General features: G+C 40.4%; 1 protein-coding gene across 8 annotated transcripts in view; it reads left to right on the top strand.

Annotated features, from left to right (window-relative positions):
- Window positions 1-16398, top strand: part of LIMCH1 (LIM and calponin homology domains 1) — a 181091-nt gene that overhangs the window by 151857 nt on the left and 12836 nt on the right. For 6 of the 8 annotated variants that reach the window (XM_085322862.1, XM_085322857.1, XM_085322863.1 and 3 more), the window contains 9 exons: window positions 5391-5484; window positions 6635-6807; window positions 7498-7606; window positions 9597-9625; window positions 10671-10754; window positions 12199-12291; window positions 13303-13407; window positions 14709-14845; window positions 15736-15860. In XM_085322862.1, the coding sequence (XP_085178988.1) occupies window positions 5391-5484; window positions 6635-6807; window positions 7498-7606; window positions 9597-9625; window positions 10671-10754; window positions 12199-12291; window positions 13303-13407; window positions 14709-14845; window positions 15736-15860 (949 nt within the window). The remainder of the gene's footprint in view (window positions 1-5390; window positions 5485-6634; window positions 6808-7497; window positions 7607-9596; window positions 9626-10670; window positions 10755-12198; window positions 12292-13302; window positions 13408-14708; window positions 14846-15735; window positions 15861-16398) is intronic. The other 2 variants (XM_085322865.1, XM_085322858.1) reach the window with 1 other exon arrangement.

The raw sequence follows: 16398 nt of genomic DNA, 5'->3' as shown, positions 1-16398 counted from the left end.
CACAGTAGCTTTGAAAGTTCCCGTGATTCTGAAGGCTGGCTTGGTTAGTAGGGTGAATTTGCCCCTTGAGCCAGGTGAAAATATCTCACTAGTGCTGCTAGGAGAGCAGTAGGTAAAGCACACCTCTCTTTTTTGCAGCTGGAGAGATGGAGGCAAAGGCCAAAASACCGGCATGCTCAGACTCTCCTGCTCTGTCGGGGGCAATGCTGGCAATAACGCCAGGATCTCTTCATCCTGCTCCCATCATTCAGCCTTTAGGTCATGCTTTCTYTCATGTGTAATAGTTATGTACATTGAAAATACTGAGAAGTTGTATCCTGTAGCTCTTTGAATTAAAGTTGGCAAAGTAAATGTTCTGTTTTCAAGCAGYGTTCATACAGATTTTCATGCAGGGAGATTAATCTGTCAGTAAGTAATACCACTTTATTTTAACTAATCTTTGTATAACTATTTAGAAGTTGTTAGCATGTTACAGCTCTAATTAAAACCCTGTTTTGATCAACTGAAAATAAATAATCTAGACCTAAATGGCAACTTTTAAAAGGTAGAAGCTGGRATGGAGAGAAGAGATTTTGGGTTTCCTTTAGTTTTTCGTTAGCCAGCTTAAACTTGTCCATTTCTAGTCACTGCATGCTTGGCACAAAAGAAAGTTTTTTCTTCTAYATCCAAGTAACACTCTCCTTCATCTTCAAAAATCCTGATTGAACTGAGATTAAAGTATAAGCTTTCATGTGGTTGTAGATTCTTGGCCAAGCTACAGGAGAGCTGGGCTGAAATCCTGATTTGGACCTATCTGGTTGGACAAGTCTTTGTTCTTTGATTCGTTACAGGAAACACTTGTAGTGTAAGTACATGTATTCCAGGTTGACAGCTTTTCCTTAAACCAAACATGSGAAGATGCATGGAGAGCTAGACTATCTGAATGTAAAAAAGTTTAGGATAAGAAGTGAAAGCAACAAAACTTCTGATCAGGAAGAATGAGACCCTGTTTGGATTTGGTTATGAGCCTAAAGTCCTTGTCTCTCATCTTCCAGACCCCCATGTGCTTTTTAATATTGGTGAGCGACAGGAGCTTATTCTATATCCCAAATGAGCAATGATCACTCTAGCAAATGTCCTCTGGAATGGTTCTGTGATTTGGAGAAAGGAATATTTAATATTGCAAACTTTTAAGGCTTCTCTTTCAACCGTGGATCCATCCTCATCTTTGATTATAATGCCTGGCTTGATTATAGCATTATAAAACAGTGGGGAAAAGAGGCAAATGATTTAATGTGTTCAGGCTGTAGTACTGTACTGGCAGGGTACTTAGCTGTGGCAGCTAAGTCATGTCATTGTTACCACTCACAACAACAACATAACATGCTAGCTTTGATTAGGATACTGTATCAAAATTTTTAATTCTTAAAGTATAACCTGGAAAATAATGGTTTGTATAGAGTTTCAATCACAGCTGTTTAAAAGATGCTAAGTAGTTTTTACATGTGGCGAATGATACTGCAACCGACTTCATTCCTGGATGATTTTACAGTATTTTATCTGTAGTTCTAACTTCGTTCTTCCAATTTTCTCTACATTTTTCCTAGTTAGAGGTAGCTTGTTTTGCCATACTTTCATAGAAAATACAGTATTAATATTCTGYTTGATCTTATGTGCAAGTAGTGTTAACGTTTTGATTTAATTTGCATTAAGGATTAATACAATTCTAGTGCTACTTCCYTTGGAGTGGTTCACTCAGCCTAATGATATTCTATCTTGATGTGATGTTCAGTATTTTAGGAGTTCCTCATTATTTTATTTGCAGTATTTTACAAGGAGAAAAGGTTCAGCCACAGCAGTAGGCAATGCAGCTATTTCTGAATTGTGTGGTCTTAATTAAAGAGATACCTCTATTGATATCCTAATTRATGGGATAAAAATCCTGTCTGCCACAAACCGAACCATTTCATTTTCATGCCAAGCAGGCATTCATTAGCACTATAAATTCAGCTGTGCGTGTCTCTGGCTAAATGGATACCTTGGTTAGGGAAGCTGAAGTGTTGCTTTGTCCTCTCTTACCAATTTGCTTGCGAATGAAATCACAGTATTTAACTTTCCATTATTGCCTAAGTCTTCTAAAAAGTAAGCAAGGGAGGCTCACTTTAACTCCTGGGTAACTAGATGCAAGGAGTAATCCAAAAACACTACTCCATGGTAAATGACATTCTTTAGTTTTCAAGAGTTAGCAAGACACCAACCAGCAACCCCTACACAGCCAGGTTTTCACTACGTCCTTTGGAAGGCTTCCTTGCCAATGGCTTTGGACAAGGAGGTGTCATGTGATCCTTCCTCTTAAGCATCTATAGCAAATCAGTCTACAAACTAGCTCTATGGCGCTGCAGAATTGTCAYCTCCTCCTCTTCCTCCATGACTATGTGATGAGGTGTGTAAGTGGTGCTGAAAGGCTGCAAGAGTCCTTGCTTCCAAAAGGTGATATCTGCTCTAAAACATTTGAAAAACATTATTCACCAGGTTGCTCTCTTCTTGATGTCCACGTCAAAGTGCACTCTTCTTAAAAGTCTCTTAAATGTCTGTATGTCCAAAAGCCTTTCTCAAATGCAGTGACAGTAGGACAATTTGATTAAAAGATACTTATGAAATGTGAATGCCAGTTCTGAAGTAGAAAGGGAGTTGTACTGGTTGTAACAGTACAAGAATTGTTTTAAATATGTCATATAGTTGTGGATAAAATACTAGATAATATTACATTACCTGGTATTATAAATAGTATTACATATACTGGGAATTAGAGTTCCCCAGTGAAGCTGACTTAATTTTTTTGTAAATTAGTTACTAATCAGTTTTATATTTTTAGCTTTATGTTGCTAGCATTTAATTGCTCAGCAGAGAGGGGAAGAAAAGTCAAGTCTCGTGAGCAGGAACAGAACAGCAGTTTGTTATCTCAAGATTTAATTTTTTTGCACCAAGTAGCTCTTCTTTGATTTTTCTACTCCTCTTTGAAAGTGTTTCTATAAATAGCACCTATATCTAACTATACCTGGCTCAACCTCCATAACTGATAAAAGGATTATAGGCCCATCTACACTTATGCAGGATAGCTACACAGTACAGCACCATGTTTAGGTTCCTGAGGTAACTCTATAACTAGAGGTGATAAAGTTGCATGAACTTCATGCTTTCACTGTGCTTCTTAAATCTTCTGAGAAGCTAATGTGGCTGTGCCCTTCCCATAACTCCAGCTTCCATTGCTACATGGCGTCTTACTTCCTTGGGTGTAAATAATAGTGTTCAGCACTTTTTCTGTAAGATTGAGTTTTCCATTGTTTATGGCTTTGTAGCCTAAACATTTAGGTTTAAATTCAAGCTGAATTTCTTTTTTTTGGGAAGTTTTTCAGGTTGAATTGTTGCTTTCTGGGAGTGAAGGGTGAGTTCCATTGCTTTACCAAAACTAAAAATGATGATAGTATAAATCATAGTAATAATAATAATAATGGAATCTTAAAATCATTTCATTGGAAAGCTTTGGAACAGTGGATGGCGTTGTCAGATAGGTGCCTTTTGCTTTTCTAGTTAAAAATCTACTTTGACTTGGGCAGTGAACTCTAGAAAATAGCTATTTGTACAAGTTTAATGGAAGTTTGCCGGTTGCAGAATCTCAGAATAATTATAGTCCAGCCTCCTGCTCAAAGCATGATCAGCCATGAGGTTAAACTTAGGCAGCTCAGAGCCTCATCTAGTGCAGTCTTGAAAATCTCCAAGGGTAGAGACAGCACAGCGTCTCTGGGCAACCTTCTCCACTGCTGGACTGTCCTCCTGGGAAAAATAAGTTTTTCTTTCCCCATTGAGCATTTGCAAGGCTGGTGATGAACAGATTTCCAGGAGTTTCTCCCCTGGCTGCTGTCATTTTTGGAGCCAGAATTGAGGCAGAACGAGACATTTTGCTTTGGCCAAAGTGATTTTTCTTGCTGGGATTAAACAAGAGGGAGACATTTTCCTTTAATTTCAGTGGTTTTTGCTGCTGAGGAAGCAGGAGAAAACTCAACTGCAATGCAGGCTGGCACCAAGATGGGGTTAGAGAGAAGGGAGGTGGTTTATACAGCGGAAAAAAGCAACAGAGAACTGCAAGGGACAAACTTACTGGACCACAGGACTTGCAGTCAGTGGAGCATTTCTCTCGACCCTCTTTTTTAGCTGGTGACTCCTCTCACAGCTCTGTCTCTCCTTGGCACATGTGGCTCACAGTGGTGAGGTGTGCTTCCTGCCTGTTTGCTCTCAATATGGGACGCTTACAGGACGTGTTGGAGAGGAGGTCCTCAAATTTCCCTTTTAAAGTGTGCATTTTACTTTGTGCAGTTGAAGACGCCTTCACAAGTAGGAGGGGGCTGTGCCCCTGTGCATTGYCCAGAGTGGAGGGTTTGGGTGGGCAGAGGTGAAGGTGCAACAGCAAGCACTAGGCAGTGGTGAGGAGGCTCCAGTTGGGGTGGATGGCAGGCACCACCCCAAGCAGGAGCTGGGGAAGCCACTGCTGCTTGTAGATGCTCATGACTGACCTGGTCCCTGTCCTGCTGAGTGATGGTGGCACAGCTCTTGGCAGTCAGGGGCTCCTTCTTCTGTTGTTCACCGTGCTGCCCCCAGCTGTGTGTCCTGTACCAGTCCCTGTGATTTCCTGGCAGGGTGCCAGTGCTGTGCAATAGCTGATGGTTTTGCTGCAGGTTTTCTGGGTTTGCCTACTTGGAAAACTGCTGTACAATGGAAGCTRTTAAATAAATCAGCTGAAGGTGTGGGTTTCACTCTGCAACAGGCTTGTCCTGGGTCAGGAAGCTGTCTTTGCAAGTGATTTGGATTATTGGTTTGATATGTGTCACCATATTTCTTCAGTTCTCTCTTAATAGTGTTTCAAGTATTTATTACCTTTGATAAGAACTCTGGCTTTTTCCTTCAGATAACAGATTGTTTAGGCAGCCATGGAATAAAGGAAGTGTTTAATTATTTTGTCACTTCTAAAGCCTTAGAAGGTGCTGTGTATGCACTAATATATAAGTTGTTATGTTATGCTGGAAGAGAGAACTAGAGGTGAAATKTATGCTTATCTTCAGCTCACACAATTCAAGATCTACTATTTTTGAAAACTTGCATGGACTATTCCAAAACAACTGTGTAATGGGTGTTGATGAACCTTTACAAAAGGACATTAAAGCCCAGTGACTCCACACCAGAGTAGCACATACTGCTTATGAATTTACTTCTCAGCACTCTGCTCTCTACTGAGCTCAATTAAATACATTTTGGTTCAAATACATTAAAAAAAAGTGGCAAGCACTGCCTTAAGGAATTAACATATACATGTTTCCACTGTAGTTGTTGTGTTTCAACCACATTATTCTCTGCAGGCCTCTTCAGTGGAAGAAGACACGCCAGCCAGCCAACAGGTTGGGRCCAGTCCTGGAAGTGCAGGACCTGTGAGCGCAGCATGTGCTTCGCCGGGTGAGTTGCTGCTGGACAGGGCTTGCCCTTGCMCCTGCCCTTGCCCTTGCCTGTGCCCGTGCCTTTGCCCACCAGCAGGCTGGGGTCTGGGGCCACCCTGCAGAAGGAGCTCGATAAGCGCGTCCGCAGCGGCACCAGGAGGGTTCGTTAGGAAATGCAGAGTGCGTCAAAAATTAGCAGTTTAACTGCGCTTTGCTCTGGATGCGAGTTGTCTGCTTTGTTGTTTGTGTACGTGMAGAGCTGCTGCTATAGCGCGCTGGAACCAGAAAGCAATCAGGGATGAAACCGCCAGTCTGTAATAGCTTGTGTTTAGCACATTTTTCTTCCAGACACTAAAGAATGAGGTGCTTCAGTCTTCCTCCTAGGGGCTTGCAGTTGGGAGCGAATTAAATCAACGGTATTGTGCACGCTCTTGATTTTCCACTTTAAAGGCTTTATGCATGAATCCTAATGAGGAGAAAGCAATTTGCTTGTGAAATTGTCCCTTTCTAGTACTCTTGAAGCTACTTTCCCCAACAGCAGTGTCTCAAAAGCATTACCCATCAGTGTACATTAAATCTGCTGCCTTAAGTTCATATTCTTTTTTGTTGTTGTTGTTGTAAGTTTTTTTTAAAAAAATAGACCTATCATACTGGTATGGGTATGTAAAAGGTAAATTTTGAAGCAGATATTTACATGAAATGTCTGCCTGTAAGTGGTATATAAATACATTGCTCCACTCATCAAGCATAAAGTTGCTTAAACAATTTTGCTTTGCCATCAAATATTTAATATAGTACCATCATCCCATGAGTAGAAGCACATTCAGCCTTTCCTTGAGGTGCTACAAATCTCTAAAGCACATGGACTGTTAGCAAGGGCTCATCAGCTGACCTGAATACTTTGGTGGCTCACAGATGGGAGCAGGCCAGCCTTTCAGGTAGATAAATCATCATATAGCAGCACAGAGGTTAACAATCTTGAATTACACCTGACAGGTCTTGGCTTCTCTGAGATTAATTTTGCCTGTGTTGAAAGATTATTTTTAAAAATATCTAGTTCATGGGGTTATGGTGTATCCAGTAAGAAAGACTATAAGAAATAGGACTACATTTTATTTGAAAAAAAAAATCTTAACTTTGCAACTTTGTCTCTTGTATGTGTGGATTAGTTTCAGATCGAAAGCAGTTCAAGTCAACTGCAGCTTGTGCCAGCCCTACTGTGACCAGCTTAGCGTTACCTGCTAGCCCTGTCCCTTTGGAGGAAGCTGCTTCCAGTGAGAAAGATGTGAAGAAACCTGAAAAGGAACAGCAGAAGGAAGCACGGCTCCCTGCTACGCAGGAGGTGCGTCAGGGCAAGAAGGAGAGGGGGTGGGAAACAAAACAGAAAACAGAGGAAGAAAGGGCTCGCAGGCAGATGTTTACTGAGCATACAACTGGTTGGGGCTTTGCGCTGCGTAATGTCACATCAGAGGTTCCTCAAAGCAGCCTGCCAGTGAATGACCCCATGGGATGGCTCCTGTGCAGAATCCTCTTGTTACCAGAGAGTTTTTCTGCAAAAGGAATCCCCAGCATCTATTTGTAGCATCTAAGTGTGGAAAATGGAAGGAGCAGAAAAGAGAGCTTAACCTGCAAACTCGTGTCCCTCCAAATTGGGAGAGCAGAGCATCTAAAAGYGTGAACAGAGGAGCCTGCACTTCTAGTCATCTTAAAGTGTTGAATAAGGGCAGATGGTGGCAAAGCTAACAAATAACTAGCCGTGACAATATTGCTCTGTCAGGTAGATTAGGGTTTTGGCCATGGGTTACTATTGGCTTTGATGTGCAGGACAGTGTGAATATTTCAGGCAATAGACAACCAGCATTTTTTTTCCAGGACATCTTATATTGCAACTCCATATTATAATTCTGCATGTAGGTGCTTATTAATCACTGATAATGCTGATTCAGAAAATAAGTAGAAAGGGTTTAAGYCAGCCTTTGATTGTGCTTGCTGATCTTTGTATGTTGTTGTCTGTTCCCAAATATCCAAACAGGTAATGAAACCAAAAGCCCTGGAACCAGAGGGGAGTGTAGTATTCCCATTTTTAAAGAGACTCCCCGAGACCAGCCAAGTTACTCTGCAGAATTCTGCMGACCTACAAGGTGAGCAAAAGAGACTGTGGGAGCTGTGGCGAACCTGGCTGAACAGTAATCGAATACTGACATGTGGCGTTCGAGGGGAATCACATAATCAATGACTTGGGGGAGTTTTGCAGATAGAATAGTTAATATCCAGTTGCACCTAACTGATAGTGGTAGCGTGTCTTCTGTGATGGAAGAAAACTCTTCCTGTTGTTCCCCACAAACACAACAGCAGATTTGTGACTCAAAGGAGGCAGACACGGAGGGGCACTATCTTGTACATATCTGGCTTAGCATCAGAAATTGTGTTCCAGTGTTATAACTTATTAGTACTGCTGCCTGATGAAAGTGGATGAGCAATTGGTTTTATCTGGTGATAAAAACTTCTGGAGATGAATTCTGCATGCAGCTGTTCATGCATAGTTCCTTTTTATAGATAACTATGCATATGTGGCTGCAACTCTTAATTTGACCCATGTACATCAAAACTTCTTGTAAAAATGAGTGGTTTTTTTTACCCTTATGACAAAATTTTGTTTAAGATGAATAATGTGTAGTAGTTCTATTTTGTAAGGATTTTAGAGATGCATATACGTAGGTATCCTTTAGAAAAAGGAGAAAGAGAGAGAAATTATCTGAAGTTTTGTTCCTCCAAGAGCTTGTTAGTTTGTTAGCTTATGTATTAGTAATACAATGATTCTCTCAGTGTTTTCAGGATTAAAACTACTAAAGATGATCACCGTGAAAGAAACAGCTCTATGAAAAGGAATAGAAGTCTCACTTATTTTAAGCTGGGAGATGCTTTGCCCACAAGCAACTGTTTTTGTGTTARGTGTAAATCAGTCCGAACATCACGTAGTAGAAGGCGGGCACTTCTGAGCCGTGCTGAAACACTTGGCTGCTCTCTAGTGTTGACAGCGTGTAAAGGGTCACGTAGTCCCCGAAACGCGCATCTCCCAGAGAAATGCGAAGTGAGCGGCGCGCAAAGGCAGCAAGGGGTGGCCGTCCTTAGACCTTGCCACGCCAGAGCCCTCCTGTAAGGTTAGATGGCATATTACAACAGCAGCGTTTAAATGCGGGCAGGCTTCGTGGCCTGGAAACTAGCTCTGCTCAGCCCCTTCTTGCAAGGCGCTCGTCGCGCGCGTCCGCGGCACGGCTGGCTTGGCCACCGCGGCCTTCTGACAGCAGCGTGTCTCTTGTCTGGTGTGTGTGTGCCGTCCCTGCAGAGCCGCCCCGCGGGGCCGGGCTGGCGCTGCGCCTGCGGACCTGCTGGCGCCGCTCGCAGTTTTTCTCGCAGCCAGGTAACGAGGCGCTCGGACCCGCTTCACCCTCCCGCTGCCCCCGGGAGTGGGTGCCGTCAGACGCGGGAGCGGGGCTGGTGGTCACGGGGACTTGTGCTAGGTCGCGCTGTCCTGGAAAGCGGCTGTTCCTGCTGCACGGTTGTCAAAGAGCTGTTGGGCCAAGCGTTGTTGTAACGCTCTCGTTTCGGGCACCCAGACAAAATCGTTTGCCTACAAATACCTTTTCCTCAATTTCTTACAATCAGCTTAATTCAAAGACATTTGAACAGAAAACGGCAGCAGTTCTCTTGGTAACTGTGGCTTGAATAGCGCGGTCCCGTCCTGCCTTGGCTCTGCTTTTTCCTTCTCTGCACTGAATCAGGAAGGGAAAAGTAAATTAAACTAGATAACACTGAGCATTCAAACACCGCTAGTGCCTGTGGCCAGAAGTAGATGCCGTTAGCTAGTGGTAGAGTAGAACCTGATGTTAGTTGATATTGTGCTCCTCTGTACCCAGATCAAAAGTGCTTTTGCTGGTGAAGGTTGCARTCTATTTTCATTGTTTATTTGCTTACAATCTGTCATTGCATTTGGTTGCGGGAGCAAATACAAAACTAACATGAAGCTTTTTTTTTTACAGATAGAATTTAGCTTTAATTGCAGGCTAAGCACATTTTGCTGTTTCGCCAYGTTAATTTTAGTTTTTTTCTTTTTTCTATTCCTTTTAATAGCTGATTCTGAGAGTGGTGACAAATCAAATGTGAGTAACTTCTTTGCACTATCATTTGGTTTAGAGATATGTGTTGCAGCAAAAGTGAAATTTGTTTACAAACTCTCTTGCAACATCCCCAAAATAGAATGGGAAATTTTTCCTTGTGGAAATGAGAAGAGTAAAAAATACAATCCAAACTGACTTTGGGAAAATGATTATGGAGAAAATTCYTCCTCCTGTTAGACATGGTGTGAATCTGAAATTTATGCCTTCCTCCCTTATCCAGAGGGAATGCTAGCAATACGGCCCTGGGTTGTGGGAATCACTTTATTCTAGAGCTTCAAAATCTTGCAATAATATGCAATCCTGAGTTTCCTTTCTACTTTATGTGCATAGAAGTTAGAAAAGACCACAATTCTGTTACTTTCCAGGAAAGATAACCACATGCGCTACATTAAAGCCCAAGTGTTTCGTATTGGGCTTACTGTGTAAAAACAGACAGGATGTCTGCTTTTCTGACTCTAATATGACTTTAGTGGAAAGGAATATGACATCAACTGTCTAAAACTGCCCTTGATTCTGAAGGATGCCACGTAATGGGATCCTGATCTAACTGAGGCCTGAGATGTTATTACATTCTGGATAAAAAAATAAAACCAAGGCTGTAAGATGTGCTGGCAGACAAGAAATGAAAGGGTACATTTTACGATCATAAGTTACTTTGCATGGTACACAGAAAATTATATAGAAGAAAAATAATGGCGTTTCTTTAAATTTGGGGGCCCACAGGTAACTCGGTTCAGTGCTGCTTAGAGCTTTCTTTCAGATCCTGTTTTTTCCCCTCCAGTTGAAGCTTCCCAAGCCTCTCTTTGCAAGCCAAATACTTTTTTTCCCTCATCTGGATACTTGTGGGCAATCCCAAGTGTCAATAGAACTAAGAATATTGTCTGCTAACCAAAAGAACCATTACCTAGTTCTGAATTCCCCCTTTTAACATTGCCGTTAGGAGTAGGCTAGATCAAGTGCAGCTTTCTGCAGTAGCCTTGTGAAGTACAGTGTTCAAGTCTAAGAGCTTCATTTTACTTCACACAAGCGTTTCAATTTCTGGTCCTGGGATCCAGAAGAAGAGCGAAAGCGACAGGAAAGGTGGCAACATGAGCAAGAACGCTTGCTTCAGGTAAGGAAGCACCTATATTTCTTCGACCTTGTGGAAGAAGCAAAAATCCCTTAGGGGTTTTGCTGACCGCAACCCCTATGGAACTCTTCAAAAATGATGATCTTACTAGATTTTTGTAAACTTGCGCTTTGTTCACATAGTGCTCTTAGAGAACATCAAGCTAAATTGGTGCATAAATTCTTTTTTTTTCTTTTTCTTTTTTTTTCTTTTTTTTCTTTTCTTTTTCTTCTTCTTTTTTTTTTTTTTTTGGTGAGGGGACCAGGAACAACCAATGTTTTTGCCTACAGGTAGAGTAAGGTGTAAAAGGTCCATTTTTCTGTCTTGATTGGGGGAACTACCATGCCATAACGGTGTGAGCTTCCATCTGTCAGTCAACAGTATCTTTTGACTATATGGTTACCTGGTTACCTATGAATAGTCCCAAAGRAGTTGTATCTTTCCTCCATGTAACAGAAGAAGAGCAAAAAACTATGCAAGAGTGGAAAATAATAAAATGTTGTTTTTCCATTTTTTTTAAGAATGACTTGTGTGTCTGCCTGTACTCCTTTCTTGAATTTATTTTTACCTAAAATGTTTATTTCTTTTAAAATAATGTAAAATTGTCATCATAATTTTTCTGGCATATGTAGTTCTCTCAACAGTAAATATATTTCTTATGGATTAGGCAGATGTGATCTTTTTTTWAACTTCTTTGCATAGTAACTTGGACAGGAGCTGGAAGTGATGTAAAAGTGATGGAAGGAAAGTCATCTGCTTCATCATATTAAAATCAGTTCTACCAAGCATTTTCAAAGATCTCTTTGAGATATTTTTTCACGCAAAAATGTGTAGAACCGATTTTCAAGAAAGAATCCAGTCAAGGAGMAAAAATGAGCTGCTTGGCTAATCATGAGCTTATCCTCTTCAAACTTTTGCACACTGTTGATTTATCTTTTAAACTTGCACAGCTATTCATCATTCTTTAAATTGTACTGACATCTCTTTCAAATTAGTACCAAAAGCAGTATCTGCAAAAACATTTCAACTGATATGCTACTACACTGTAATATAGTGTAATGTAATGTAAAAGTGCCTAAGTGTATGGGGCTGTTTAATAGCTTTTTAGAACTCTTAATGCTATATGATAAATAATAAATTATTGACATTGTTTAGAATAAATTTCATTTCACACTAAGCATTTAAAAATTTCTTCTAACAAATTAAACTTCTAGTATGTTAAAAGTTCTATGTTGTTTGAAAGTGCTGCGTACAGGTGCCAAAGACAAGGGCAAAGAGGAGAAAAAGAAGCTGTTTAGATACCCAGGAATGTTTCAAATGTTTGTATTTCATCCCTATTTCTGATTAATCCATGTATAGCAAGTTCATTTTCACTGGGAAGATACTACAAATTTTGCTGCTCTGATACAGAGTTTTCTGAATTGATCTGTATTTATGTCCTCTACAGGAGAAGTACCAGAGGGAGCAGGACAAGCTGAAAGAGGAATGGGAAAAGGCACAAAAAGAAGTTGAAGAAGAGGAACGTAGATACTATGAGGAGGTATAATGCTCAAAGGAGGACATTGTTCAGAAAATTCTTTTTTAAGTTTAAGTACAYCCACTTACTGTAAAGAAAAAGAAAACCCAAACCCGATCTGGTTATTGAAAAGGATGAAATCTCAAGAGGATTTTTTCCTTTAAATACTGCTATAAGAACTGAGGAAAAATATTTAACTATTTAGACAGAGGTCCTCAGAACCKGTGCACAGATGGAGGTGCCTGATTTCTGTACAGGCTTGGGTAAGTCATCAGGATTGCATCTGGGCGTACTCAGAGCTCCCCGTCGGGTGAGAGCCTCCAGTGTTCTTGCACTTAGTTGTTGTGTGTGTGTGCAAGTGACTAAACACAGTGAAACTCAGGAAGAAATTGTGTCTGCCTTGGCTTGATCATGGAGACATTTTTAGACTAGTCTCGTCTGCACACAAAATTTTACCAGAAATGTTCAAAGTTGGCAGTTGTGATGTATTAACATATATAGGAAATACTGTATTTTTTCTGTCACGTGTGGGACRTTGTGGCAAAAAAAAGGAAAATGTTCATGTTTTTGATTTGTCTGGGTATACATTATGCAAATTGACACTATATCATCTGTATTTAGGGGCCATACTTGTGATCTTAACAAGAAATAGCTTATTTCAATTTGTGGAGTTTCTCTTGTACCAAGTGCAATTTCATTTTGCATTATACCAAATTTTCTAAACTTGTATTTTGAGAAATGGTGATGCTATCATAGGGAATATTCTTCCCAGTTCTGGATATTCCATCTCAAAGATAATACTAGTGGAAGGAAAAACAGTTGGATGCAGTGAGTGCAAAAGCTTGAAGCAAATTAAAAACTGAAGTGATTCTTTTTCCAGATGACAAGGCTATTACTATTATCCTTGGTACCAAAGCTCCTTTGCTAGCCATCTGAATGTGAACATGTAGCCAAACTTTGTGCTTTTACTTTTTAAGTTCGTAGTTGACATTCTGTATTTTTAACACCCTGCTCTCTCCTCATCCTCTTTTTTAGGAACGTAAGATAATTGAAGATACAGTGGTTCCATTCATTGTTTCTTCAAACTCTGCTGAACTCCTCTCCTCCTCGTCCTCTACCACTGAAGGAAGCAAGACAGTGGTGAGTTTCTTGTGTAGTGCTAAGGCAATAAGAAAAACCCWTCTTCAGCGTAGAGTTAGATTCTTCATTAAAGGCCAACAAAGTCTGGGAACAGTAAGAGCATCTCTTAAGTCCTTTACATCTTTTGCTAGGGATAACTCAGAGCACTGTAGCTTGTATATTTTTACAACTGAACAGCCAATCTTTCAAGCAAACTGTCATCATCCCATTTTGAACTGGAGCAGAGGATGATACTTGCCTTACATCTCCTTCTCTTCTTTGACTGATACTGTGAAAAGACGGTCACCTGTTTGTTTGCTTTAGCCACTTCCTGAAAGACAGCAAAAACTGAGTTGACTTCCCTGTCATCCAAAATAATGAGTTTAASTCAGTGCATCCAGCATTTCTGAGATGAGACTGAATTATGCCTCCCTGCTCTTCCTCCTTTTCTGTCCTGCCTTCCCTCCTACAAAGCAGCAAATACAAGTGGAGGAATGTTGACTCTGTAATTCTGTTTTGTCTTATGCTTCACAAAATGTTTAACTTGATGCTTATAGCATCTAAATAAATCAAATATTTGCCAGAGGTCAGAGAATGACACCCCAACTGAGATCAATGTAATAAACGTGGGATTCCCAGACTTAATTTTTTCCTGCTCTAGGCCCCCCTACCTAAGATGTCATCTCCTTTTTCCATTCATCTCCAAAGTTAGAAATCCTATATCTTCTGTTTCTCCCCTCACCCYTCCTACCACCTCTTATCACTCATCACTGTACAGCAACCTTAGCCGTAGCCCTTTTTCTACAAGGCTGTTCAGTGGTAACTTCCTGGGTGTAGTTACTTTTCCTAAGTTCAGGGCATTGCCTACATCCAGTTTATGAAGGATCTCATGCTGTGGCCTATGTAAGCTCTTCCACTCCGGTGGGACCCACTCTAGCACAATATTTGAAGTAGTGTTGACRTTGCCATTTGGGAATTCCCAGAGCATGTAATACCCTGTCCCCAGTCTGCTATCTGCAAAATGAATGACATKGCTCCTGGCAATGGGCTGAGATCCCTCACAAAGAAGTCTCCATAAGGCCTAGAAGAGAATACGTAGCCTCTCAAAGTCATTCAAAGATTTCTGTCAAACATACAYAGTGGGAAGTTTTATTTTTTCATCCTGCACTGACTTGTAATTGGTCAGTATAAATATAAGATGTTATTTTAAATCATAAGATATATCAACATAATGCATCTGGGGGAAACCTATGCTTTTCTCATGCATGTGCTGATGCTGAGTTCAAGAGAAGCTCCTTGTTCCCACCCTTGCTGTCTTCTAGAACACAACTGATTCCAACAACTCTCCAGAGGAGGACAAGCAACAAGAAGTTACGAGGCAGAAAAAGTTGCTTTGGGAGCAGGACAGTATGCCATCTCTAAAAAGCAAAGAAAATGAACTCCGACAAGAAAAGAATAGGTATGGATCAAGCCTAAGCATTTCTCTGCTGTTTGTGGCTTTGTGTTCTGCAAAGTTGTGGGAGTCTCATCTGCCCTTGACCGATGCTGAAGCATCAACATCTGACCAGGAGGTTGTGATACTCGTTCTGCATCACACAGTGATGATTTCAATGGTACCACAGCTAATGAAGAAGGATATAAAATACAATTTAAGTTAGTCTTCTAACTTCCTCTGCATGGCTACAGGTGTAATATATATTCACTTGCAGCAAGCAAAGCCAGTGCTAGTTTGCGGATCAGAGGACATGCCTTTTACGCATGTGGGTTTGCTGAGAGGCTATTATATTAACCAGATCAGAATTAGCTCCTGTACATTATATAGCTTGGACATTTCTGTATGGCCCTGTATTTTGTTTTTAGTACTAGCTTCCCGAACCTTTTAGTTCAATAAAGGAGCAGGAACTATTTTCATGATGACTTAGGATCTTTGTKAAGTTGCCTAGCTATCTTGAGAGCTCCATACCCAAACTTGCCAGATGATCTTCAAAGTCTTGGTYTTTGCCAAACTGGTAATCACAGCTTTCACAAAGAGAAGGAGCATCTGATGAGGCCAAATACTGTATAGAAAACACAAGAAAGCTATTTCTATGTCAAAAAGCTATTTTCCACAAATCCAGAGTGCTCTTTGGTGCATGCATGTGGCAGTGCATGATTGAAGCARGAAAACTTGGCAAGTTTAGAAAGAAATTTGTTAATTCATTGCTGTTATCCACATTAGTTTAGCATTGCTATGCACTTAAAAAAATTGTTGCACATAATGGACTTGTATTCAAAATTGTGATTTTGAGATTATACTCTGGTGGGAATTTTTCCTGGGGTTATTTATACAATGTGACTTACTCTTCTCAGTAGTGTAAATAAAGTGCTCTCAGGACATCTGGAGACAGGTATCTTGAAAGGAAGTGAACAGGAGCACCAGGCATCTGTGCCACAACGCAACTCATCTGCTGGGCTCAGTCTACCGTTAACTCAGGGTAAGAGTCAAAACTCTTTGTACAGATGTATTGTTTTTCCCTACAGATATCTTGCAGGTATTTAGTGGCTGCCTGGAAACTCATACAATTTTGGAAATTAACAGTAGGGTTATTGCTGCAAAATGTGAGTATTCCAAGTTTATTTTTTATTAGAAAAGATAATTATGTTCGGTTGAAATTTAAGCCCACCTTCTTTGAGTCAAAGACGAGTTTTCCAGCTGGATTTAGAAATCTTGTTAACAAGTCTGCATGTTCACAGTAATAATTAAAATCAGTTCTCTTCTATCTGTTATGTAATCTTATATATGTGTGTGTGTATATATATATATATGCATATCTATGCACGTACAAACACATATGTGATGTATCTTGATACAGAGAGCATATCTGCAAAACTTATTTCGTTTTTGATAATTAATTAGATTCATTAACTCCATTTCTGTGTATAAAAAACTCTACCTGTGATGTGTGACCATTTTAAATTAAGCCTAGAGAGATACCTGTCTCAATTTTGCACTTAGATGTGTGTGACAACATT

The sequence above is a fragment of the Rhea americana genome, unplaced genomic scaffold (genome assembly GCF_003343005.1).
Source record: "Rhea americana isolate MKP2758 unplaced genomic scaffold, rheAme1 scaffold_8, whole genome shotgun sequence".
NCBI lineage: Eukaryota > Metazoa > Chordata > Aves > Rheiformes > Rheidae > Rhea > Rhea americana.
This window is presented reverse-complemented; position numbering and strand designations above follow the sequence as displayed.